Here is a 27186-nt window from a genome sequence, read left to right on the forward strand (position 1 = left end):
TTTTTTTGTTTTTTTTTAAGGTTTAAAATTTTTTTTTTTCTGCATCAAATAAACCCCCCCCCCCCCCCCCCCGTCCTCCAACACTGACTGGGATTGTTACTTTTACTAATTTCCTCACTGTTAGTACAATAATAATGTCAACAAAAATATAAATATATTTGAAAACATGATTAAATGCAGCTACTCTGTTCAATTTAGTGGTACAAATCACACTTCTTTATGACTGGAGGCCTCCTCTAGAAGCATAATATAAATGGCATGTTTTACAAGAGCAGTGTTTGTGTTTTCGGGCTAGTTTCAAACAAACAGTTATCTGAACAAAAGTATTAAATAGTCCTGATTGCCATTTTATTGTTACTACAATAGTACTACAAAATAGTGGGCGCATCACGTTTCATTTTTCAAAATATCCCATGGTTGGGGTATTTTACCTCTCTTGTTGGATATTTGAATTCCCCTCATGGGAAGTGAATAAATTCTATTCTATGTGTCCCCAAAATTTCATTTGACTTTGCTTTTCAAAGCAAATCAAATATAAACTTTTTTGTTAAGTTTGATTTGCATTCTTTTTGTCAAAATCAGCCATCTATCTGGACTTAATCCATTTATTTTTATTCGTATAATAGTCATATCTCTTTGCCTACGAGCCACTTGAAATTTGGCTGCACCGCACACAGCAGTAGATGACAGTTTACCACCAGTATGCGTCTCACAGTGCTAATAAAACTGGCATTAACAACCTGCAGATAAAAAGAGACAAGGCTGATCAATCTTACCTACCTGAAGGACATCTGGTAGCTCCACTCTCAGCCCTGCTGTGTGGCGATGTTCTGCATGGAGCAATTTAAAAGTAATAAACTAGTCTAATTTTCTCAGGAAGCAGTTCCTGTCAAAAAATGTAGACTGCTACAGCCTCCAGGAATGTCAGTGTAGAACCATCAGTTCACACCGGGTAGCTAGCTAACATGGTAGTATTTACTATTCAGGTATGTAGTCAATCTTGCTCTCAGAAGAATGGCATTAAAATGTTCTAAAGAATGGAGTAAACAATTTGCCAGTATTAAAAACTAGTGGTCCTTGTTTTAAAATTGTAATACATTGCAACATGTAATTCATAAATTACCTGTCTTCACCTGTCAATAAGCAACCAGCCTCCACTAAGTCAACTGAATTATTATTTTACTAATTTACTGAGTTTTAAAACTACTCTATACAAATATTTTTACTTTCTTGATGTTTAACCAGTTTTATAGCAAAAGGTGCGTGAGTTATCTTACCCCTTCAGTTATGTTGGATTCACTCCCATTCCACTAGGGGGCTCTGTAGTTGCTTTGCATGGGTACGTGAGTTGACGTGGAGAGGACGAAAACTAACGGCGGACCAGTAGTGCGCTCAGGTTGCCGTTAGCTTAAACTAACCACCTGAACTTGCCATAAAATCATATCTTACTGATGTTCATGAAAGTCGCCCAACGTGATGAATTATATTAAAGCTGCTGTGGGTAGATAAGTTTCTAAGCGGGCGCTTGGTGAGTTTGCTAGAGCTAATTAGCCAAATGCTAGCTCTTTTTTGCTGCACTATTTGAATGCCGATGCTTATTATATATTACGAAGTGTTCCAAAAGTAAAAGTTATTTGCTTTATAACCGGTTAGTCAAGTCAAGCCTAGCTCCTAAATCTATGTTTAAGTTTGTGTTTATTGAATATTGCAATATTAAATATTGACGTTATTTATTTTTTTATTTTATTTTACAGTTTAACCGGCATGTCCATGTAAAAGCACTCTGCAATGAAATTGACAACAACGGCTATCTTATGTTCATTGTAACAAGTTAATCTATTTATATCTCTACTCTTGGCAATCACTTCAATGTTAAAAATCTATGTTTTCATTTGGTTTTAGGATGGTAGCATGAAATATAAAAGCAAGTTTAACCACAGTTGCAGACTAAAGCTTCTATTTGTCACACATTCATTAACCTCACAAACACTGTAGAAAAACCATACAACTCTCTTCAACTTGGGAAATCCCCTCATACGATAGCTGCTTAACTGTTTGTAAACTGTTGCTGCATCTAGCAATTACCCAGTGTTTTACAACACTGTAATTATATCTTTGCATGCCATTGTACCAAACTAGGCTATAACACACTGAAACACAAAAACAGTGATTAAAGGAAAACAGGAAAAACCAGCCACTCACAGGAGTAATTCATTTTGTTTCCTTTTATTAGAAAATATCCACACACCATAAAAATTACATGTACAAAACTATAGATTTTGAATTGCTTTATGTACACATAGAAAATATAAAGCCCCCCTCCCCCAGAAAAGTGAGAGGAACACATGAGGGGAGAAGTGAGGACTAGGAATTTATGTTTTTTTTGTTTTTCCTTCTTTGTTGTGGTGTGCATGTTCTAGTGTGGGTCTTTTATGGTTCTCCACCCAGATCCTGGTCTACCACTTGTAACTATATCAGCAGGGAACTGTGCAAACACCAACATGGCCAAATATATGGCGACACTGTGAAACAAAAACTAGTTCAAATAGGTGCACACACAAGGTTAGTATATATCTGATTCGGCCAATAATCTCATTTCGTCTTGTAAAACTATCGTAAATTAGGGAGAAACTCTTACAGAGAAACCTGGAAAATACTGATTATTGGTTTACAGCAATACATATTCAGAGGTGAAGTTGTTGAGTAAAAATAAAACTGAGATGTGTGTAGTCATCACCAGTGTCATGTGCACATAAAAGTACCCTGTTGTGATAATGAAGACAAATTGTGCCTGAATGACAGCAGTCACGATGTTAATAACACAGCTTGTAGAGTACTTTATGGTCATACTGCATTTTTTTTTCTTCACGTTAAACCATTTTGTGACATGTAGTGAAGGACACTATGATAAAGTGATATATGATGTCAATAATGACCGATGTGCTCTGGTACCCTGCTACTTAAGATTATTTCCGAATCCTTCATCTGTAATTCTTGGCTCTCAGCAAGTGGCTTTCTATCCGAGGACTGGATCTGAAACAAAGAGAAAGAGAAAGAGAAATTACTGATCATGCACATAAGAATTTCAATTTCATCACAGAAGACACAAATCAAAACCCAGTGATCTTTTATCATCAGTTTGTAATTTTTGATACATGTTAATTATCTAAATAATACAGATACTTTGTCAGTTTTAATGTGTAGTTGTGATTGTTCCTGACCTCAAAAAGAACAAATGAGTAATTTATTTATTTTTTTTTTTCATTTCTGAAAAGGCATACATGTGTGTCAATATTTTTGTTCAGTGATACAAATAAATCAATTTCAAATTGTAAAGACCACTTCTGGGCTCCTCACAACAGCAAAAAAGCTAACATACAGCCAAACCCGTCTTATATTAAATTTAATGACAAAATTAAATAAAGCTGCTCAAATAAACTGTCATCTACCTGTCCAGAGTAGTTATGTTTTTTTAAAAGTCACACCTTACTCATCTTTAATACTTCAGTGTGGAATTTGTAAAAAACACTTTACAAATCTATGCAACCTTTAATTACTTGGTAAAAATAAGGCGTTGTTGGCAAAGCTCTGAATCCATAAATGTATTTCAAAAACCATGTGAAAAACCAATTTGTTAAACTTTTTTTTTAAACTCTAAGTGAGCGCTGATTTATAGGGGATGTTCATGGAAGTCAGTTGGTTAACCCTTAATCCTCCTTGTTAACCTTGAACAAATCTTGTCTTTTGGTGTCATTATTACTGCAAAGGACACATTCTAACGATTAAAGCTCAAATAGTGATTGGTCCTTCTCTGGAAAACCAAGTGTTATTAAGTAGCTTCACAGTGAGTGGCTGGCAGGAACTGAGTGTAGTCAACCTTGGTGATAATGACTAAAATAATGGCTAAAATAGCATAAACTGACAGGACAGCATCAGATATAGCAAGGAATTATGTTTTCTGGTTTGCAATGGGTCAAAAAAGGGTGTATGCATGGGAAAATATCAGTGAACAAGGTAAAGTTTTTTTTTTTTCCTAAAAAGATTAAAAACACACACGTTTCCAAAACAAATACATGTCGTGACATTTAATTATTGAGTATCTGAGTATTATTGCAAACTTCTTCACATGAAGCCATGAGTTTTGAAACCGTTATTTATTTCAGAGCTTAACCACTTTGAAATTGTCTTAATGCAGCATGTCTGTAAATAGCCAGCTATACTCTAGATGGAAACTCTGCTTATTGACTTTCTTCTGCAAACAATGAGAGATTAATGGTGTTTTAGTCTGTTTTCACTCTTTAATTGCATTCCACACTCCACAGTTGGAGCTGGATGGAGGTTTGTATCCTCATATCACAGCAAACTCTTGCAGGAGGAGCAACTATTCGGTGCCAGGGAACTTCATCTATATAAACAGACCAATTTTCACATGACACGATGGTAATTTACTTAAAAAAAGGTTTATTGTCGATAAAAAAAAAAAAAAAAACTATTTGAGAACTCTAATTCTAAACACACCTTATACTATTGAAAGCTAAAACACTTAAAGCTTAAAGACAATGCTGTCTAAATCAGGCCCCTGCAGAAAATTGATTACATTACATGTACAGAGACACTGATTTATACGCCAAATTATGAAGGCATTTTTTTCTAAGTCTTTGCATGCTGCCATGTATTCTTCTTCTTTGTTTTTTTTTTTTTTTTTTTTTCATTTTTATGTTGATGCTGCACAAAACATCAGGCAGTTCCAATTTGGTCTGAGTGATGAGAGGTATTTAAAGCTTTTGTGCCGAAGCAGAGAAAAGGTTGCAAGGATCATATTTCAACTAATGCTGAGCTGTCCAAATTTTCAGCATTCAATTATGTCTTCGTTTTTGCAGAGGTTAATGCTGTTCTGACTCTTTCCCTTCATTACATACATGCTTCTCTGGCTTCCAAATTCAGTTTATCAGTAAATGTCAACTAGTTTCGGTATTGATAATGTTCTTGGATGTTATTAAAATAATTGTGGCTTCCTCGGCATAATCTCAGGCTCCAAGTACAAATTAATGATAATGTAGCTGTTCTGAGCCAACTCAACCATCTAAACCCCACCTCTGTAGTGATTGAGAAGACCGCTATGTCTGGGATGCCATCGACTACTTCGAGATTAAATTTGTGTTAAACTAATAGGCTTATTTGTGTAACGTGATAGCAACTGCTCAAGCTACATACTTTGTTTTGCTGTGTTGGAGCTGCATTTTTCAAGTAACTGGCTCAGATATAACAAAACATGCCTTTTTGTTCCAGTTTCTGGCACCACGCCCATTGATCAGAGAAAGTCAAATAAAGTCAAGATGAATGTGACTGCACTCGTAAACTGAAACCAGGTAGGATGAAACCCCACTGCTTTGTGCTACAACTGACCACAAAAGAAGAAATATCGGTGCCGGTTTAATCCAGGAATGAGAATATTCAATGTTGTTGCTACAGTTTAAGGACAACTTTTCCTTGTCATCATTGGTAAGCAAACAATTTTAATTGTTAACACCGTCAATTATATCTTAATGCGGTTATAAATCGAAAGCTATTTTACAAAATAAAAATTAAATTTCACAAATACAGAGCTAAGAAAATACTGGCCAGAGTTTTAAGATATATAAAAAAGTTGCATTCACAATTTACAAAGAAATTATTCAAATTTACCATGAATTAAATATTCCATAATCAATCCATGTGCAATCAAAACTAAAACGATTCTTATGACGGGGTTGCATCTTATTATAAATCACTCAAAGGGTTAATACCCAGAAAACTGTCTGCTATCGTTCAAACCCACATTACATCGCCACCTCATCAACAGATTGGAACATAAAAACTGTATCTATCTGCATATCTGTTTATCTGAGCTGGCAAGATCTTTTTTAGACATTTAGGAGGAAAGAGGGTCACAAAATAAACGCTTTCAAAAATAAACATGCCATGTGTGCATCCATTGTCATCTATTATTCATAGTACCATGTTTTCTCTCAGAGGAACCAAAGGCACCTCACAGCACAATACAGCTGAAGCTCGATACACACTGAGCAATTCGCCACGCATCCCACTCACTGTTCTCCTTCTGTTTCCCCCTCTGTTCCTATTTCTTCCACCTCTCCTCCTCATCTTCTCTTGCCTGTCATCTTTGAACTTCTTCTCTTCATATCCCACCTCCTTCCATTTTAGTCCTTACCTTTCCTATCTAAATGCTGAAAAAACTATTATTTTTTGTTTCTCGTAATTCATGCTGATTGGGATACACAACACAAGCATGGCCATTGCCTTCCTGCTCGGTTCTCATCTCCCTCCGTCTGGAATTTCTCCCATTGAGCTTGATTTCTGTGGCTGTAATAGAAGGAGGACTTATGAGTGATGATGTCGAGTTTCTGCAATGTTTTAGATTTGTAGTCTGCTGTGGTTGTACTTTGGCAATGCCGGCAGAGGAAATGACTTCTATCCTTCTCGCCCATTACTCCAAATATTGAATTAACATCGATGTCCATCTTGTTCAACTCGGCACTTCTTTTTTCATAATGAAATATGGTTATTTAAGCTACACACAAGTTCCAGTAAGCTTCAAAGTGTCAAACTGGCCACAGCCAAACATTAGGAATTGAGAAAATTGGGTAAAATTTTAAACTTAAGCAGAGTCCATGCCTCCAGGACGGAATTATTTCTCAATATCTGAGTATCCAGATCCTCTATACGATACAAAGTATAGAACACGGGGAAGGTTTTTACCTTCTAATACACCTTTTAACCTTTAACTATTATACTTACAAATAGCTTTGTAGCAATATGCCTGTTCTCATATGATTAATAAAAAAAAAATCAGTAGTTTTAAACACAGTAGATACAAATTTTAGGTTTACAACTTGGCAATCATACTGAACAAGAATCCTCTTTTTGAATTATCTCCCTGTTACTGTTCCCTATGCACATATTTCTAATAGAGTAATTTTAGAAAACAGAGTTCAGTTCAATGCCAGGTCTATTGTTGCAGGCTGAGGCATGGCCTAGTCAGAACAACTGCAATGAACAGAAACAAATACATGGAATCACAGGTGCTGGAGCATGTTTGGTCTGTCATTTTACTAGGAACGAAAAAGGATATGACCCAACAATGTGTATGTTAAAGTCAAACAATCTGGTTTTTCAAAGTAAGATTTTTTTAAATCATTGTTTTAATTAAATACCTGCACAAGTGTCATTGTGCTCAAAGAAATTTTGTAATAATCTACCACCATTCGAACAAAGATATCTGAGTGTTCAGACTCCATCTGCTCTTTATGCTACTTTTACTTGCTGATCATTTCTCAGATTTCAGACCTTGACACTTCCCTTTCGTTTCACATTTAATTTCTTCTCTTCACACAGACGCAATTCTTGATTTCTGACTCTACATCCATCATCCCCTGATTTGATTCAGGATTGATTGATTTTTGACTGCTAACTCATTTATAACCACTCAGTAAGAAAGTCGACTGAAATGAATGTACCCCATATGTCACTGAAGTTGATACAAAGTGTCATTTCTAACATGAGTGTGTTTGACAGCAATCTCAAGCACTTTTCATACAAATGCACTAATATGTGCCCGTCCACATCCAGTCGTGTCTACGCCACATCAGTGACCAGATGGGACATGCATCTTAAAGTGAAGTCACACAGCACGGTCCATTAATTTGTATGGCTGCACTGAGATCTCGCTCTTGCATTTTATCTTTAAATACAGCAAAGTGGCAGCAGGGGAGCGGCACTTGCATCTGTACAATGGTCACAGATGGCTGCTGTCAAAAGAAAAAAAAAACATGGGCCTGCTTACACTTCATTAGTTAAGTGATAATCAGATCATTCATTTTTTTGTGATGGGAAGCTTAAAGACAAAATGATTGCAAATAAGCACATTTAAACAAGTGGACTAACTTTAAACGGCAAGATCAAAATATCATGCAAACTGCAGCAGCAGCGGCACGTGAGTGTAGTCTGTAACCCAGCCAGAAACAGAACAGGAAGCCCCTGTTAATTTGCCAAAATTAGCTTGCATAAATTCAGCTTTGGAGAACGGATGCTTGACTTCAGTCAGAAGGGATCAACACCTCCTAATGGAATGAAACCCCACGTCTGATTGAAAGGAGTAGAATGTCCTGTGGGAGGTCACAGCAATGAACAATGTCAGTGATGACCCCTATCAGTCATTCATCATCTTCATCAGACTGCTTGCAAAATATAGCAAGCTTCTTTCAGTTCTGACTTTATGAACTTCTGTGTGGAAAACACCATCCCCACCAGAACACCCAGGTGCTTTCCTAATAACAAACCCGGCTCACCAGTGATCTGAAGGAGCCGAACAGGAAAAAAAAAACAACATGTTTTACTTCTAACATTAAAAGAGATCAAAGTTGTGCTGTGATTATTTAAACGATTTGTAAATTTTCCCAGATTGTTTTTTATTACTTCCAGCTAGCCGTTTACGATTTCTTAGTATTTTGTTTAAACTTTTTTGGTATCCTTCCAGAAATTTCTCACAATAGTTTACTCGTGTTTTGGCCCGTTCCTCCGGACAGAACTGCAGCCACATTGTCAGGTTTGTAAGGCCATCTTGCTTGTACACACCTTTGCATTTGTATGTTCAGTAACTGTATTAGATGAATGAAAGTATGAGCTGGTAAGAGGACATCGTAAGTTGGAAAAAAAAAACTTCCTTTCTGTGCTCAGCAGAGAATACAGAAATTGTTATATTAATATCCATTCAAACTACAGGGGTGCTAGTGACACAACATGGCAATTTGGCAATTGTCAACTGTAAATTGTTTGAGAGAAGTTCTTTAATTCGATGAAAAATGGAGAGGTGTGGGCCGTTCAAACCTCACTTCACATTTCACTTGTTTTTCATTTTCTAAAAGGACACTTATATGCATTTATGATTTAATGTCTAATGAATATCAAGAGGAGTCCACCTAGTAAAAAAGAAAAGGACTGAATACGCTTTTGATGACCTAAAATTAAAGTAATTTCAAATTGGAAGTGAATGCATATCTCTAATCTAAAGAACAGACACTGAATTCTGCAGAACGTGACACCCACCTTTGTTGAATCTGGCTAAATAGATATCAATGACCCTCTCTTGTACAGGACTCCCCTTTAGGCTGCACTTTACTTAAAACCGTATCTTCTTCCAGCATATTAAATTCTCCACCAGTGTTCAATCCCTGCCTCAGGTAGGCAGGATAAAAGAAGAAATCGGACAGAGAAATGAAAGAGAGCATGGAGCTGCTTAGACACTCAGAGCAAGCAGCAGACTGGAGAGGGGATGCAATTCCTGTCGCCTGTGGTGACATTGTCGCCGGGAAATCCTAATGAAACAGATTGTTTAGCCGAGGAGGTTCTCTAATTTCCTAGCTGACAGCAATTAGAAAGAGGTTTGTTAAACTGTTGCCCTCATTAGTTTACAAAGAGGAGAGACTGCAGAATCTAAATATTTTCAAAACTGTAGGACAATAACCCGATATTGGCGAATGCCCATGGTGGGTGCTGATGTGTCATACGTTACGCTAATTACTAGGGCTGGCTATTTCGATGTGGATACTCTGATTGCTCTTTTGGTTAGGTTACTTGCATAAACAATTCACTACTCACCTGCTTAGAGGCTTCTGAAGAGATGTGAGAGAAGTCGATCACAGTCCTTAAGGTCTTTACCCCGTCCAGTGATAAACGATGCATACAGGACTTGAGCAGTAACACACAGAACTGTGCAGTCTAGCACAGATCATCCCTTATTGATTCAACATAGATTTCCAGAGTTGGCTCCAGTGTGTTCAGATTTGTCCCGTTTCCTCCACAGGAGTCTTGATCAGTTTGTGTTTTCTGCCTACTTTGTCGTTTCCAGAGGTTGGATTCTAATTAGGAGATGGCGTGGCCCAGTCACGGTGCAGATCCACTTCCAGCTCAGCAGCCAGTGGAACAGCTTAGTTTATCAACATTTAACAGAACTGTGTTATTCAGTATCGATTAATAAAATGGAGCCTCACAGAGTCATCATCTGCATATGTCCCATGTGCGTCAGGTTAGGGTGTGTTTGTATAAAACATCAGACTTGAAATGTACAGCCTGCCAGTGTGTGATTACCATTAAATCCATGTTCTGTTTAATGATGATGAATTTATTTTCTGTGTATTTGTACCATCCACTCAGTCTGTACTGATGCTGCTCCTCATAGTGGTTGTTACTTCACATTTACTATCCACTTTATTGTTAAAAATTGTCATAGGCCGGTGTTGTTTTTCAGCTGATTTTTTTCCCCCCTCAGCGTTCCACTTTTCCCCGCCGATACCGATCGAAAAATGCCCTTAGAGTACAAGTAATTCTGATGATCCCACCATCACCACGCCTTGACCGGTAGTCCAATCCAGATGCGATAACTAGTAAAAGCACTTGAAAGCAAGTCGGACTGTAAAGGTCTCTAACACCATGATATTCATAGAAAGAAAGAAATGGATGCAGGAAACAGGAGATGCAGGGAGATGGGCTTTCAGGGCCTTTTCGTCTTGAGAGTTTTCACCACCTTCTTCTGTCTGGTGATGTTTGTTTTCCCACATCTGCCAGAAGAGCAACTTCAGGGTTCTAGAAAACAGGAGAGTCAGACAAGGCTTGTAAGGAGATGTTTAAAGTGTTGAATGGTATAACTCAGAAGGTTACAATCAAAGTAAGAGCACTGCATTTGTTTTAAAATGCAAAAAAAAAAAAAAAAAATCACACTGTGTCTCAACAGGGGTAAGAAAAACAAGAGGTTCAGGGTAAAACAACAGCAGTCACGGAAAGTAATAAAAATCTGCAAGATCTGAAAACCAACATTTTGGACAGAATAAGAGTTTATATACTAGAATTAATTTATTTCCCACCGTTTATGTCTATTTAATGGAATTTGAGCAAAAAGGTCACTGAGTTGAGCTAAGATAATACAGCAACACTACTTTTCCACCTGCTCTGCTAAATTCCTCAAACGTTGCTTGAAGCAATACATTTGAAAAAGACAAAGCTGACAATTCGGTGTTTTGAATGTTAGCAATTTTAACCCTTGTGTGTGCGCGAGGACTGAGGCAAATAATACAGACTTTACGTGTGTGGGGTCGGTTGGACCCCATTTCTAAAGGGTTAAAGGACTTCCTGTCTACATTTTCAAAGGCCAAAGAGTGTGTTGCACTGAATGTACATGCTAGGTTTTATAAAATTACTTTATTTCTTTATAAGTCATCAAACTCTTACTTTTAATAGGAACAATTTGTTTCGTTTGATGAAAATTATAGGATGCCATCTCCTATGTAAGATCAATACAAGAATAAAAAATGTGTGCTGGAAACTATGAAAACCATCCTTAAACTGCTTTGTAAGGTGCTGAGTCAGGGGAATTATTTTTTCTGTTCCAGTTATGGCACAGTTTCATTTCTTTTAAGTGAATGAAGCACAGTCATTCTCAAACGTCATCTGTTTAGTCATCCATCACACAATGTCAGTGAATTAAAGGAGGCTGTGACTGCGGTTTGCAATGGTGGATAGAAAAACCAGAAGAAAAGAAGATCCAATCAGACCTGACTAAAACAAAAAAGGAAAAGGGTTGGATGGCAGCAAGCTGCACACGAGGCCTCAAGTGCAGGGTGGGAGCAGCGAACGAGGTACAACAGAGGGCAATATAGGAATGTAGGGGAAACAAAAAAGAAATCTATGGTGCAAAGGTCATTACTCTTTGAGGGTCATGTTGGCGCCTTATCTTCCCGAGGTCAAGAGACCTTTCAGATCTTAAAGTTTCTCCATTCGACACTGTGAGGCCTTCTGCCATCTGCTACTAGAGGCATCAAAAAATTGAGAGATACAAGAGAAGTGGAGAAGGAAACAGCTCAGAGACATTGAAATAAATAGCAAGTAGCAGTGAAAAACAATGGTTTGAATGCCAGTAAACAGTGCAAAGAAATGTGGGGGAACGTTGGGGAAATCAAAAAAGTCAGAATCAGAAAAGGAGGAGGCAGAGAAAGCAGAGGCAAGTGCTTTGGAAAGAAGGCAGGGGGAGAAGACATTGGCAATGGGAGAGCAGAATTTACAGAGACAGGTGGCAGTGAAGAATGAGGTCGGGCATATGGGATGACAATGAGGGGAGTGATGATAGATTAGAATACAAGGAGAACAGACAGGCTACAGGGTCATGGAGGGGCCAGGGGAAGAACACACAATTGCACGTCTTTGTGTTGTGCTGTTTTTCAACACCATCTAACCTTGTGGCAACATCTGCATTGGCTCAAGGAAGTTAAAATGGTTTTATTATTTGGACCTACGAGCAGACTTGATGGGAGAAAAAAAAATCTAAATGTAATCAATAACCGTAGTGATCCGTTTTGATTTTATACCCACACATGCCCTCCAAGCTCAACCAACTACAGAGTCATACCTTACCCTCCCGTCAGTGCACTTTTTGTCAAAGAAAAGTTTTCTCTTCCATAACATTTCAACTTTTGATGCAAGACAAACATCTTGTCTGTAGCCTGCACTTTGACTGGGACTTCAGGGAGGTGGTCTTTGAGTTGATGTGATGAGGTAGAGTCTTTTAGAATGAATGTGAACAAAAGAAAACATTTAGCATTCAAGACTATTTTGGAATACTGGCTCCTACAGAAGATCCTGCCCACATCAGCATCTACAACTACTCTTAAAAAGTCTGTATATTAGTTACAGCAGCATTCACTTTCCCTTCTGGATATTCAAATGTTGGTACAATAATAATGTGCAATACCATTCATATTCAAACATGTTAATTGCTCTATCAGGCAGTATGACATGACCACGGTCAGCTAAAACAGTTCAGTTGTTGGTTGAAATGTACGAGGCAGCAAGGTGGCAATTTATCCTCAGAACTGATATGTTAAGCAAGCAAAATGTTCAAGGATGTGGGCCAATTTTACAAGGGCCGACACAGATGAGTGTAGGTCTTAAGGGTGTCAGAATACACAATTTGTCACAGTTTGCTGGGTTTGGGGCTACAGGGCAAACGTTTCTACTAATTCAAATCTACTAATAACACAACTAATTCTCTAGTTAATATATTAATACTCAGAAACCTCCATAACCTCCTGTTATGGAGGTTTCATAACAGGTAATTATTTATTTTTCACTCCACTTTGCTTCCTCTATTTTATAACTTAATCAGGTGGCTGCGTCGATGCAGACTCCTAACCACCACTGAAGGAGCCAAGTGTTGACTTGGCTTTCAATTTCCCCAGGTCTTAATCCAATGCAGAATCTGTGGGATTTGCTGGACAAACAAGGTTGATCCAGGAAGGCCCCACTTTGTAAATTGAAAGATTTGCTGCAAACATCTTGTGCAGATTTCCCAGCATGCCATCAGTGGCCAAGGGACGTTTGTACCTCGATATGTGGTAGCAAAGCAGAAACCAACACACTGTCAGGCAGGTGATCATAATGGTAAGCCTGATCAATATCAATCAAATAGCTAACTTGTTTTATCAGGGTAGTCGTTAGAATCTCCTTGTATGTAAACAAAAGGTTTTTCAAATATAAGGAACACAGATTTCTTCATTTTCTTCTGAGATAGCAGTAGGTTGGACATGACTTTTAAAAATAACACATGACCAACAGATGTAACAATTCATATTCATACATAGAAACGTAAAAGTACTCTTGGAAGTAGCTCAAGAGTGTGTGTGTGTGCATGTGTATGTTTGACAGATGGGTGTCTCTATTTATCTGTCAATTGTTCTTTTCCTCAGGCTCTCTGACTCACTGCAGCTCTTTCTCTGATCAGATCAATGTTGCCATTCTCTGCATTGCAGCAACCAGAGTAACACATCACAAACACAGTCACTCCCAGAGAAACCCAAAGAGCCTGCGCTCACCCGCAGGAGTATTGTCCCTCGCTGTAGGTTGCCCTCCAAGTGCCAGTGATGCTGGAATCAAAGGAAGGAAACAAAGACCACAAAAAAGGCCAGCGCTTTCCGTCCCAGACTAAAGCCTCGAGATGAAAACTACTTTAATTGGTTTTGCTGTTTATCCTGTTTTGGAGTCTCTCTGACTTTTGAAATTCTTTTAGTTAGGGGAAATCAAAGAATGGAGAGGTCAATAGAGCCAGTAGGAGCAATATTTAAGTTCAGATCAATAATTATAATAAAACCTATAATTCCCAGCTATAATTGGGTCGTCCTGACTTTTCTTATTTGCAACTTTATTTTTGCCTTCAGTCTCTGAGCAACAATTGCGTTTTTGGTGTTTGTACATAATCACACATCACCAATGTGAAAAAAAAACAAAAAACAAAAAAAAAAAACCCTTAAAGTCATTTACTCTCCACTGTAGTCTCTTTGACACCTGAGGGAGTCAAACATGTTTGTAATTCCACCTTTCTATGACGCTTACCAACTGCGTTGTTGAGTGGATTTAATTGAGTTTTAATATACAGCGGAACTACTGCAAAATCAGCAAAATTCATAGCAGTGAAACCTTTCCCTGAACCCTCGGGCTAAGCTTCTTCATGCCGCACATATCTCTTGTTCTCCTGCCGCTATCACCTCGAGGCTCAGTATCGTCTCTCATAAACTCATTCACAGAGGCCAATTGAATGACATATCAACAACTGATAAAGTATTTCAACTCAGCTGTTTAAGCCACTCATGTGAAAAGGTGTCTCCATTTATTCATCCTATTAAACCCCCCACTTTCCTGAAAGGATTAGAGTTGAGGGAGAAATGCTCTGGTGTAGGTTTAGTACGCAGAGCATATGCCCCCAAAAAGATTTCACACGCTCATGTGGATTTATATTATTATAACACTCGTTAGCATTTCAAGTGAACTTTGAGAGTATATGAGGTCACTTGAGCAGTGAGAATCAAGGGAAGTGGGCCTGATTACGTAACACAAAGGCTACATCCAACAGTTTTTGCTTGCAATTAAATTATTACATAAGTAACTGTTAGTTCAGAATGTTGTCTGCTACAGAAAAAAAATGCATTATGATCATGATTTGCTGTTTGTCTGATGCTGTTTCTGATTCAAGATTGCCTTAACATAGAAAATGCAACAGTTATAGCCTATAACCTGGATTGTGAATCTCCACCAAACTCTTAAAAGTTCTTTCTTTCAAAGTTCTCTTAAGGTTGAGGCTATTCCTGCTGTAAACTGCACTTTTTCAGCAACATTTTTTCCTTCCACTCAACTTTCAGTAATAAACTTGGATGCAGAACTCTGTGAATGACCACTGCCTTTAGCAAATATGTTTTGCGTCTTGTTCTTTTTGTGGTGGTTGTCAATGACTGCTAAACAACTGTCAACTGTCTTCCACATTATTACACATGCCACAACATGGTCAAAGCACAACATTTATTTATTAAAAGTCACCCTTACTCATCTTATTTTTTTTGTAATATAAAATTTTGTTTTTCAGTAACAGTAAATTACCAGAAATAAAAACATGAACTATATCACTTTGTGTGTATCAAGCTTTTATGAGTGAAGAGCAGACTGGATCGCTATTATTCTGAGTATTGTGTTGACATCCACAATAACTGAACCATCTTCAATTTGTTTGTGGTAATAGCACATTTATAGGTGCCAGAGAGGCATGTTTTCTTTATCTATCATGGTCCCACTGTCCAAGGTCATATGAATCTTTTGTGTATTTTTCTAGTTACATTTTTTTATCTCAGAATTTCAATTATAAATCAGTAGATACAAACTCTGACAAACAGTGCTGTGTAATTTAACTGAAGGTTTTTGTGGTTTCCATTTTTGCAATACATGTCCAAAACAAACTGTTTTCTTTTAAATGCTGTCAAGCTACCGTTATATTCAACTGTATCTGGTTTCCTGAAAAGTTGAACAATTCCCAAAGCAAGCTAATTCTGAAAGTTTACAAAAAAGAGGATTTTCAAAATACAATATATTCAATTTAATTTTCCAGTATATCCTATTTAGATTATTGAAACTAGCCGAGCCCGGGGACACTTGAAAGACATGAAGGACACCGGTCTTCAAAAGCAGAATTGGATCCTAGTAATTTTTACAAACCTATTTTCAAATCCTAGCAACCCAGCTACTCTATTGAGAATGGCTAAAGTACACATGGAAGACTGATAGAAGTAAAAGGGGTCATGACTAGGGTATCGTCTAAAGGTTTGTAAGTTTTTGCAACATCACATGAAAGAAAATCCTGATAGCTTTAGATTGCTTTATTTTGATTTAACTTTTTTGGTTCTATGACCAGGTGGCTGCACAGTGGTGCAATTGATAGAGCTGTTGCCTTGCAGCAAGAAGGTTCTGGGTTCGATTCCGGGCCCAGGGTCCTTCTGCATGCAGTTTGCATGTTCTCCCTGTGCATGTGTGGGTTCTCTCTGGGTACTCTGGCTTCCTTCCACAGTCCAAAAACATGACTGTCAGGTTAATTGGTCTGTCTAAATTATTTTTGTATGCAGATTTGTTAGTTTACTGTCCATAATATAAATGTTCTGTTCCAAAAGATCTCAGAGGTTCTCTACTGAACTGGACTTTGGAAACTGGATTTATTTGCCATGTTCATTGTGAGCTCAGTTTTATGACATGGTGCATTACCCTGTCTAGCCTTACTGACTAGAAAATAGTCAAATAGACAATTGCACATTGTCTATTTGTGGTAAGATTATGGTTGTTAAATTGTGACCACGGTCAGCAACAATAATCAGAGACTGTGAGACCCGTCAGTGTTGGTCAAGCCTGTTATTCTGTAGTTTTTGGTGAGCATTATTTTCTGATCTTTGGCATTGATAAAAGACTCCTGGCCAACACCTTTGCAACTTACTGGATAATTTGACTTTGTCGGACCAATCGTGTAGAAATCCTTCTGAGAGATTGTGCATGTAAATCTCAGTGGATCAGCATTTTGTAATATTCAAACTACCATGCATGTTTAATGTCACTTAAGTCGTCTCTCTATGTCAGGTCTGAACTTCAGCAGGTTGTCTTTGCCAAATTCTGGTGAACAAATGTGTTGAGTTGCTGCTCTGAGAGTGGCTGTTTTCCCATTTGTGTTTGGAAACAACTGAACAAGTGTACCTGTTGTCACTACCATGTGTGTTGGCTTGGAGATGTGACCAAGGAAGGCTGATTTTAGCCCCTATTTTCTTTGGACAATCACATAGAGACAGTCCGAAAGCATTTAAATCCTGTCCTAAAATGCGTTGTCTGAAAGGCTGACTTTTGCTTTTGTCCCTCTTTCTTTCTGACTCATTCAGTAATTTCTGCTTCATCTGACTATAGTATTAGTATTGTCTGACAAACTGCCAAGTAATGCCTGTGGCAAAAACATCACATTATCACATATATGTAACTTGGGTAAGTGAAGTAAATTCAACAATGTGATGCATGTAAGCAGCTTAAGGATATATAACAAAATCCAGAAAGCAAGTTAGCAAAACAGAGACCACAAAGCTTGGAGAAGACTCATAATGGATCTTTTTCTGTAATGAGATTAACTATAAGTGTAAAGTTAATCTTTCTTGCATAGAGAGGTATTTCAAAGAGAATGTGTTAAGTAGGACTTGAGATCCGACTGTAGCACTAAAGACAAAAGGTCGTCTCACCTTCTGTCTCATATTTACCACGTGCACAAGAAGTGTGTCTCTCATTTCCATTCTCGCACACACTCACCCAGTTTCTCACGTTTTTCTCTGTTATTATCTTGCTCAATTTCACTCTCTGAATTGCACATTGTCTATTTGTCTTCCCACATCGCTCTCTGTTTGACGTTATTTGTGTCCCCTCTTTGTATTTTCCCACCCACCTTTACTCTGTCAACTTCATTTTTTTTCTTCCACTCCTTTAAAGCACTTTCTTCTATGCTCTGCTGGCTGGTACTTTCTATGTCTGTTTAGTTTTATCTTTCTGTCTTTCCATGGTTCTACTACCTGCTAGTTCCATGGGAGATGAGGGATCTTTGGTGACAGATGGTGGTCTGATTTTCATCTCAACGGAAACCCTGGAAGAGAAGCGGGCCTTGGTTGGGGAGAGCAACTCCTCATTAGCCAAGGAGTCCGTCTTTGCCATGACGCACAGTTCGCTTCTCTCCTCCTCGACCAATGCCACAGTGTCTTTCGTAGTGTTGCTAGGTGACATAGCCCTAGATGGCAGCAGCACCTGTTCGTCCTGACTGTCTGTCATCTTTGAGGCAGAGTGAGGAAGGACTTGAACCTGGCTGCCTCCTTGTCCGTTGCTCTGTGGCCTTGGCGCTGTCCCTGCAATGGTTGCTTTCCCATGGCCAGTGCCTTGATGACTGTAAACCTTGTATCGGATCATTAAAATAATGATGAAAACCAGCACAGACGCAACTATAATTCCTCCAATGATGATGATCATAGTGCCACCCAAGAAGTGGCTATGAAGTGCTTGACACTGACTGAACTCAGTGTCTGTAGTGAATGAGAGGCAGCCCAAAGGTCGCGTTGCAGTCAGCGATGTGATGACGTCATCAAACACAGCCAGGACACAGAGATCGTAGCTGCGTCCTGCAGCAAGGTCCCGGACAAGAAAATCATTGGTGGTGGACGGAATCATCCTGCAGAAGACAAAGGCAAAAAGATGATGTCAGTGAGATGATTGAACCATCATACATGCTGTAGGGAAGAAGAATGTTTAAAACGGTGCATCTACAAATAGACACCTTGCACGTTCATGTCATATTAAAGACAGCAGGAAAATAAAATGAGCATTTATTTACAACCAATGTAAATTAAACAAATGTGTTGGGTTCTTAAGTTTGAATCGCATTTCCATACGACCGAATCATTAATCATTAATTTACAAAAATATATATATACATGCTTGTAACATCAATACTGCAGTGCTTGTTTTAGGTAAACAAAGAGCTCAGTTTATATTGATGAAGCTTAGAATTTAAACCTTAGACAAGTAATTACCATCTTGTTATAAGAAAATGTAGTGCTGAAAAAGCCAAGAGCATTTGCATTGACGTATCTTTGACTCTTGTCATCTCATTAAATGACTAACTCCCTGAAATCACCCCTCATGGTAGTAATGGGCTCTGCAAATGCTGCTTAGTAATGGTTAAAAAAAAGAAAAAAAAAAAGAAAAAAAAAGAAAATCTCCCAACACTCTATATCATTACTTCTCAAACCTAGTCCCTTGCTTCCAAACACTTGACCTTAATGAGTGGGTGATTAACAGGCTTCTGCAGCATTTGGAGGAGGTCATGCAATTATTCGAATCAGGTGTGCTGGAACAGAGTCACGTGTAAAATATGAAGGGCAGGGATACATGAGGATCAGGTTTGGGAACCATTGCACTGCTAGATGAAGCTGAATGGGAAGCAAACTATACAAACAAAAGCAACCCATAACACCCAAAGGAATGCTTTGTAATGTCCGGTTAGCAGACACCAGAGGACACCTCCACTTAGTATTTGAGCATGCTCTGATGAGTCAGAGCTCTTTTGGCAGCGTGAAGAACACCTACACGATGAGCAGTTAGTTTTATTGTTGAGGCTAATCTGCTTAACTGCATCTGAGCCAGCAGAAGGTGGCTGGTAGCAAAGGCATTTCTGACCTGTTGAAGCTATTGCCATGATTCAGACTGAAACCCATATCACCGCTACCCCTCATTTTTAGCCCTAGCCTTATTTGCCTAAGGGTATTTCAATTGTTTTTGTTTTGTTAGGGCCAAAGATGAAAGCTCATGGATTTAGGAGTCTTAAAAGCAAACTAAATAAATAAATAAAAGGGTAACTTGGATACAAAGAGATTAAGTTTTTTTGCAAACTCAAGTGCAAGTGTACATATTTCTGTAACTGTTAAACTCCTGCAATGTCTAAATAGTGTCCCAAGATATGACATTTAATACGACTATTAATATATTCAATAAGAAATATGTATGTATAAAAGCATATACATCAATTATTTCAACCATTTTGGTTGTTCAATGGTACTTCCCATCTATTTGCTGCTGCATTACGCCGATGAGCTTGATAAGCCAGGGCTATTAAAATAAGAACCTTAAGACATCAGATGTTTAAAGAAGTTATGGTTTTATTATCTGTGATAAAATATGAAAGATGCGTAAAGTGTCATTAGATGTTTCATGCACTGCTGCCTGAGGCACAACAGCCACCGCACTGGCCTTATTTCCCCACAGAGCTGGAATTCATCATTCTGTGATCTGTCAAACACTTGCAAAAATCTAACCCTCACGACTGCAGAAACAATCAGTGTTTGATTAAACCATCCCGATTCTTCCCTTTGTTAACGTTTTCCTCTGCGTCCCAGGAAGTAAACAGTTCAGATCCAATTTTACTGAACATTTTTGCTGGTGTAATCCGCCAGAGAAATCACCATGATAATGTATAGCAGTGCTTTTTTTTTCTTTTTTGTGCGTACCTTTTGCCTTCATACTCATTTTATCTACATTTCTTCTGGGGGGGTGGGGGCTGTTACATACAGAATAACTAGGAGAAGTGTCAAACACCCATATGTCACCGTTGCATTTCCCTTACGCCTCAGTTGCATGTTCCTCATAGTGACATAAATCTTCTTTACTGTCTTTCTCATGATCATGCTGTACATTTATTTTCCCCTCTCAGCAGAGACAGACGGGCTTTTACAACATAGTACAGAGCAGAAAACATTGGATGGGAAGTCAGTGAGTGCGTTTATGTTTGTGTTTGCAAAAGCCTGTGGGCAGCGTGGAATTGCCTGGCCCAGTCTCAGTGCCAAGAGTAGCAATGGCACCAAACCGCAATCCAGGAAGTATACCTTGGCAGAAAGCTTTGTGTGTTTTTCTGTGTGTGTGTGTGTGTGTGTGACCTTGTGTGGTTGTGAACTGATGTGAAAGAATCCCTACATTTATTTCCTGATCAAAATTGGGCCAGAAAATCTTCGCTATTTCTTGCTGGAGGGCAACAAGATGATGTGATAGCAGATTTGGGCAGGAATTCTCAGATGTGATAAGGAAATAAGAACAGAAGAAGCAGAAGAAAAAAAAAAAACACCTCTATTTGCATTCCCAGACCTGGGAAATTGTGGTTTTCCCTATAATGTTTGATGAAAATATATTTTTAGAGGATTTCAGCTAAATATAAGCCACTATCCTGTGGTGAAGTCCAACAAATCAATTCTCATCTGAAATCTCCAAACTGCTGTGCTTCTTTTAATTCTTTGACAATTTCATTTTTGATTAAACTTGAAAGTTGCGATGTTGTGAAGACTCTTTCTTTGTTTCTCACAATGCAAGGCGAGGTGTGTAAAGGTGCCCTCAGGAGCTGTACAGTCTGACTCAAAACACATTATGTAAAAGTCGTGACAGATTATAATTAAATTTCCATGGAGATGGGAGTGAGTTTCAATATTTGTTACAAAACCAACTTCTGGGCTTGCTTTAAAAGTGACTGGAGAGCTGTTTATGTTAATGAGGTTCAAATAAAAGTAATTCATGGAAAAATGAATGTAAGCTTATTTGAAAGCATACAGTACATCAGTAAATGTCAGAGAAAAACCATAACACTTTGGAGGTAATCCTCTGAAATAAGAGGTAGAAATTTAAATGTCACTTCTGTTACTTTAAAAGTCCACAGTCTGCTTCGTGGGTTCGTAAGAGAGAAAATTTATTATACATACTGGTGGTAGTTACTACCTCTTCAGCATGTCAATGTTGTGCAGAGGTCTGCTCATGAGCCGTCGTTTAATCCAGGTGTGTTGAACCAGGGAGCAAATTAAACCAGGCAGAATACCAGCCCTTAAGGACCGATGTTGGACATCCCTAATTTAAAGGATCTCTGAGTTTTTAGCATTTTTGAAGGTTTTTTGGTTAAAAGAACATAAAAAATACTGGCGCTTCTCCATGTTTGGTTCTGATTCTGGGGATGCAGAGTAGACTTGAACTAGGACACCCGAGTGAAATGGTACATAGTCTGTGTATGTACTTGCATAGTTGCTTTACACTACATTCAACCCATTCATCTGCAGATGGTTGTGAGCTACGCTGTAAATTAATTGTTTTTTGCCGCAGTCCGCCTGTGGTATTCGTTATTTATTCATAAAGTAAAGAAAATAAATGAACAAAGAATGCCTAACAAGCAAAATAGGACAGTGATATTTTATAAAGAAATGTGCAAGTAAAGGGGACAATTAAAACAGAAGGCGTTGGAAATAACTATTTGTAAATAATGATCATTTCGAAATTTAAATATTTAATTCTTTTTTTGGGTTCCCTTAAGACTATTAAGCAAATACAGGCTCAAGTTCAGCAAGCAGTTCAGCAGTATACTATGTTGTCCTCTTAACAATTTGCTGTTTATTCCTGGTGTTAATGAAACTCAATAATGCAAACTCCAGCGCAGCATCAGGAGACTCTTTATAATCCCCACAGAAAGCCCAATGAGATTTCACTGTGGTCAGTTGGAACTGGGGAGCAACACAGCTTCCCCAGGGGCTGTGACATGGAGCAATCTGTCACAGCACATGCATCATCCAGAATACAGAACAGCCGTAGTAATGGCCCCATCGCTGCATATTCGTCGCTCACTAAAACTGTTCCAGAGCCCTTTTTTTCCTCCTTGCATGGTTTGCAATGGATGATCAGTCTGTAAAATTTAAGACATTCTAATGGCAGGTTAACTTTTAGAATGTCAATGCTCCTAATACGGTGACATTAGGGTAATATTATTTAGTATAATTTACTCTAGTTATCTAATTAGTTAGCCTATGAGTCAACTATCTACATTTCTTTACAAAAAATGAGAGTAGAATACAGTGGGCATAAAACGTATTCACCAACTTGGACATTTTACCCTTTTGCTGCTTTTACAAAAGTGTCAGACAATTCTTCCACTATATTGTCAAAAGTCAAAACTGATTTTTACAAATGACAAAAATATGCAATACGATTGCATAAATGTTCACCCCCTTTAAATGATCTAATTCAACAGAGGACCAACTAATCGGTGATAGTCTCACAAGTAGTGGAATGGAGATCACCTAAATGCAGTGATTGCGTCTCAAGTGACTGTCGAATAAAGACACTCGTGTCTGGAAGGTCAATTTAATGCTTAACAAGTATTGCGGTCTATCATTGCAATATGGACACTAAAGAAAACTCCAGCAAATCAGAGAAGAGGATACTGAGAAGTATAAGTCACGGGATGGAAACAAAAAAAAAAGATCTCTAATGCACAGAATATCTTCTGGAGATCTGTTAAATACACCATCAAGAAAAGGAAATATGGACCATGAGTAAATCTGCCTAGATCAGGTCATCCTCACAAGCTTCAGAATCTAGAGGCTGCAGAAAACAAGTAATGCATGGAAAAATGAGCCTAAATGTAGATTTAGATTTAGATTTACAGCAGTCAGTGTTGAAGAAGACTCATACAAAGACTCTGTGGTCAAATAAAAGACAGTTTTCTGCTCTGATGACACCAAAATGAAGATTTTTGGCCATCAGACGCGACGTTGTAGTTGGTGGACACATCACCACAAACACAACTTTCCCAATCTGACCCCCACTTTGAAGAACAGTGATGGCAGAATCATGTTGAATCCTCTTTGCAGCAGGCGCTGAAAGGCATGCAAAGTTAGAAAATAAAATAAATGCAGCAAAATGTCAGAAAATTCTGTAGGAAAGTTTGTTAATAGCGGCCCAGTCAAAGTCAAGACCTCAAAATCATAGTGAATTTGTGGCTGAACTTGAAAAGGACTATTCCCAATCACTTTTTATAGGCACTGTATCTGAACACAAGTCAGTCTTTCAGAAGGCCACATTTTGACATTTTATGCAGTTCAGCAAATATTTATGCAGAAATAGGACTACACTATAACTACTGATCCTGAACCATACGGTTTATAACATGACATTTATTGCACCGTATAGAGAAATTTGTACATTCTGAAGTCTGCTGGAGTGTTCCATGCTTGTGCTCATGTGACACAAATTGCAGAGTGTGAGATTCTCCCAGGAAGATCTTGGAGCCCAAAGCTGTTGCCCTTTAGTTATAACATCCAAGAAATCCCACGCACCCTTGTGAGCCAGGCTGATAGACTACACTTTTTTTTGTTTTAGTTTTAATTGGCTGTCCTGCTTTCACTGTACGGGTCAACTGAGCCCTTACCATGTTGGGTTTATGCTGAACATAAATAGCAAGTCGCTGGGTATTCAAGTTAAACAATTCTCAAAAGAAGACGGTGGAGTTTATAGGGCCGTCACATTGAAATATGTTAAACATGAAAATGATATCATTTGTGACAGTCACAAGCTGTGTCTGTGTACAATGTAGCTGTCTTCCTTGTGTGATGTTATAATTCTTCTTGTTGTTACAGTAGGAATCATGTGACATCATATATTTTTAATTTATTTTATTATTTAAGTATTGTATTGTTGTCTTATCTTAGGCTAGAACAGTTACGGGATCCCACTGCCCTGCATGATACAGATGTTTCCTTACTTTACCACAACTGATTCAGATGTTTGCAGTTGAACATAAGCCTATTAACCATCATTATCAATTGATATCAGGTGCTGGAGCAGAGAAATGGCTAAAACATGTAGGGCAGTGTGTCTTGAGAACCAGAGTTGGGAAATACTGCATCAGATGAACTGGTTCACTTGCTCTACACAGTAAAGAAACTGCTGACTGCTGCATGTATGTGCGTTCAAGAGGGAGAGAATGCCCCCGTTTTGAGTGCAGCTGCTATTTATACACTGTGTGCACTTATTGTAAATGAAGTCAGTATTTTGGGCTTTTTTATGCATATTTTCTAATTCCAAGCTGGATAAACCTGAATGCATAAAGGATTTAACAATAACAAGTCTGTGTAATGAGAGAGGATGTGGCCTATGGAGGTCAACACCCTAGCATAGTTATTAGGCAGCTTCTTGTCTTTAGGTTTAAGTTACTGAAAATTAAAAAAAAAAAAAAAAAAAAAAAATGACCAAACTCTTGAAATTCTGAAGATATTGGGGCGTAACCACAGAACCATCAAACACTTTTTGTTGCAAATAGTCAACAGGGCCACCAGAAATCTGTTGGGCCCAATAAGGAGCAGGCAGCCCTCACTAAATAGTATCAGTCTGGAAAAATTACCCTTAAGCTGCATCAAATACAAGGCCACACATACACACACACGCACTCCCATGAGTGCGCTTCCTTGAGCCTGACGTTTTTTATGTCTGAATTTTACTGGCTTGACTGACAGCAAGTTGTTTTGTTTTCTGTCCATCAATCAGGCCTCAAGCAGCTAGAATGCATACAAGAGTGCACAAACACTCACTCCTTCACTTCCACACACGCTGTCACAGAGTCACATCCTGAGATTTGGGCTGTGACTGTTGATCTAAGCACAAACGCCCCGTGCATATTGATGAGAATGTGCCCTGGGTGTTTTTAAATAGTTTAATGTGCCAATTATTCCACCAGAGCAGGTGGTCCAGAGACGAGAAGGGCAAAGGTTTGACAGAACAGCTCCAGCGGCACGCACACCAGGTCCATTTTCTGTGGATATGCTGCAATAAAAAAGTGAGCTCAACACGAATAAACGTTAAGTTACTTACTGACTTGCAATAAATGCTGAATCATTGAAAAACGATATTCAAGCGCGTGTGATTGAAGTGACTACTCTTTAAAACTAACTCTTCTTTAAAAATAATTACGCAATACAACATAAAAACGTCAATCCAAATAGTGTCCGCGTATGCAATTTTTGGAAGAACAGAGCAGTCATTAGGTAATTTACAAGTCAGGAGGTGAGGTTTGATGTCATGAGCTTCAGTAATAGACACACCGGCAACACTGCTAATCATTCTGTGGGGACTTTTCCTTCTGAAGCTCAGGCGCTTCATGCCCTGCCATGTTAACCTTTCTGAAGAGATGAGCCACTTCCTGAGATGCACCTTCCCTGAGAATCTGAGTCAGTAGATTTGGGGTCACTCTGATTGGCTACACCTGTGACACGACCCTTCTCATTCACTGTTATCATGATCTCATGGTGTATAATTTTGTCGTATCTCGCCAGTCCTTTCCAGTCTCTTGTCTTTAGCCCTTGTAAGTATCTCTCTCCTGAAGGCCTAACTCTACACAACTAGATAATTTGCCTTGTCATACTCCATTGCAACATGACTTTCAGTCATTTACAGTGTTATTCAAAAATCAGTGCACCATACATATTTAAAAGGTAGTTTTGGGAGCTCATTATCTTGATAAACATTTTCTCACAGCTCAGAGCAGATACAGCGAAACATATTATTCAAGTCTACAGAAAGACATCAAAGCTTCCCTCTAAGCTCTTATTTGGCGAAGCTGCAACAACATCTCTCTGAAAAACATCTAAAATAATGTAACTTCACGACCTTGAACATCTTTACATCCAGTGATTACATTGTTATTATTGCAACTAAGAAGGAAAGCTCTTGGGTTAAACAGGACACAGTTTTGACCCATTTTGCCTTCAAAACGGCTTTAACTTTATATCCAACAAGTTTATCGAGGTGTCAGACACGTCCCTGAGATTTGAGTTTATATTGACATGCTAACATCATACAGTAGCAGATTTGTCATATCCTTGATTTCATCTCCTGGTGTAAAACAAAAATGCGCTCCTCTGTATTGAAACCAGTTTGAAATGCTCTGAGCTATGTGAGATGGAAGAAGTGACCATCAGATGAAGGGAACACTGATGGTTATAAAGGAATAGACCTGGTTGGCAACAATATTCAGACTGTGGCATTTAGCAATGCTCAGGGGCCCAAAGAAAGATAGAATGTCCTCCACACCATCACCACAACAAGCCCAAAATGTTAATTTAAAGCAACATAGAGAAAATTGTATTTACCCAAATTCTGTTCCTATTAATTCAACTGAAATCAAGACTGCTTGGAACAAGCAGCGCTTGTAATTTGTTTTTCATCAATTCCGGTGAGCCTATGCTAACTGTAGCCTGAGTTTCCTTTCTTCAATAACATGAATTTTTTTTTTTTTTGCTTTTGTAGCTTCTCAAAATATTTTCCCCAAATTCTGCCTCTGACTTCGAGGCATTTTCCATTACTGCTGCATTTTCATTTTTTTTTTTTTTTTTTTTTTTTTTTTTCTTCCCCGTAAAGGGGGGAAATTTTGAACAAAAAATTCCAGGGCGACCCTTTCGG

At 38.3% G+C, this 27186-nt stretch overlaps 1 protein-coding gene across 2 annotated transcripts in view; it reads right to left on the minus strand.

The window, feature by feature from the left end:
- Positions 1-2210: 2210 nt before the first annotated feature.
- Positions 2211-27186, minus strand: part of LOC106960712 (leucine-rich repeat and fibronectin type III domain-containing protein 1-like protein) — a 109259-nt gene continuing 84283 nt past the window's right edge. Inside the window, exons 8-11 of one of the 2 annotated variants that reach the window (XM_015053955.1) lie at positions 17955-18601; positions 11759-11860; positions 9658-10641; positions 2211-3033 (exon numbers count right to left, since the gene is read on the minus strand). In XM_015053955.1, coding sequence (XP_014909441.1) covers positions 11808-11860; positions 17955-18601 — 700 coding nt within the window. In that variant the 3' untranslated portion in view covers positions 2211-3033; positions 9658-10641; positions 11759-11807. The remainder of the gene's footprint in view (positions 3034-9657; positions 10642-11758; positions 11861-17954; positions 18602-27186) is intronic. The other variant, XM_015053956.1, reaches the window with a different exon arrangement.

The sequence above is a fragment of the Poecilia latipinna genome, unplaced genomic scaffold, assembly GCF_001443285.1.
Source record: "Poecilia latipinna isolate Pla-1442-1.1 unplaced genomic scaffold, P_latipinna-1.0 Scaffold1218, whole genome shotgun sequence".
In the NCBI taxonomy this organism is placed as follows: Eukaryota; Metazoa; Chordata; class Actinopteri; order Cyprinodontiformes; family Poeciliidae; genus Poecilia; species Poecilia latipinna.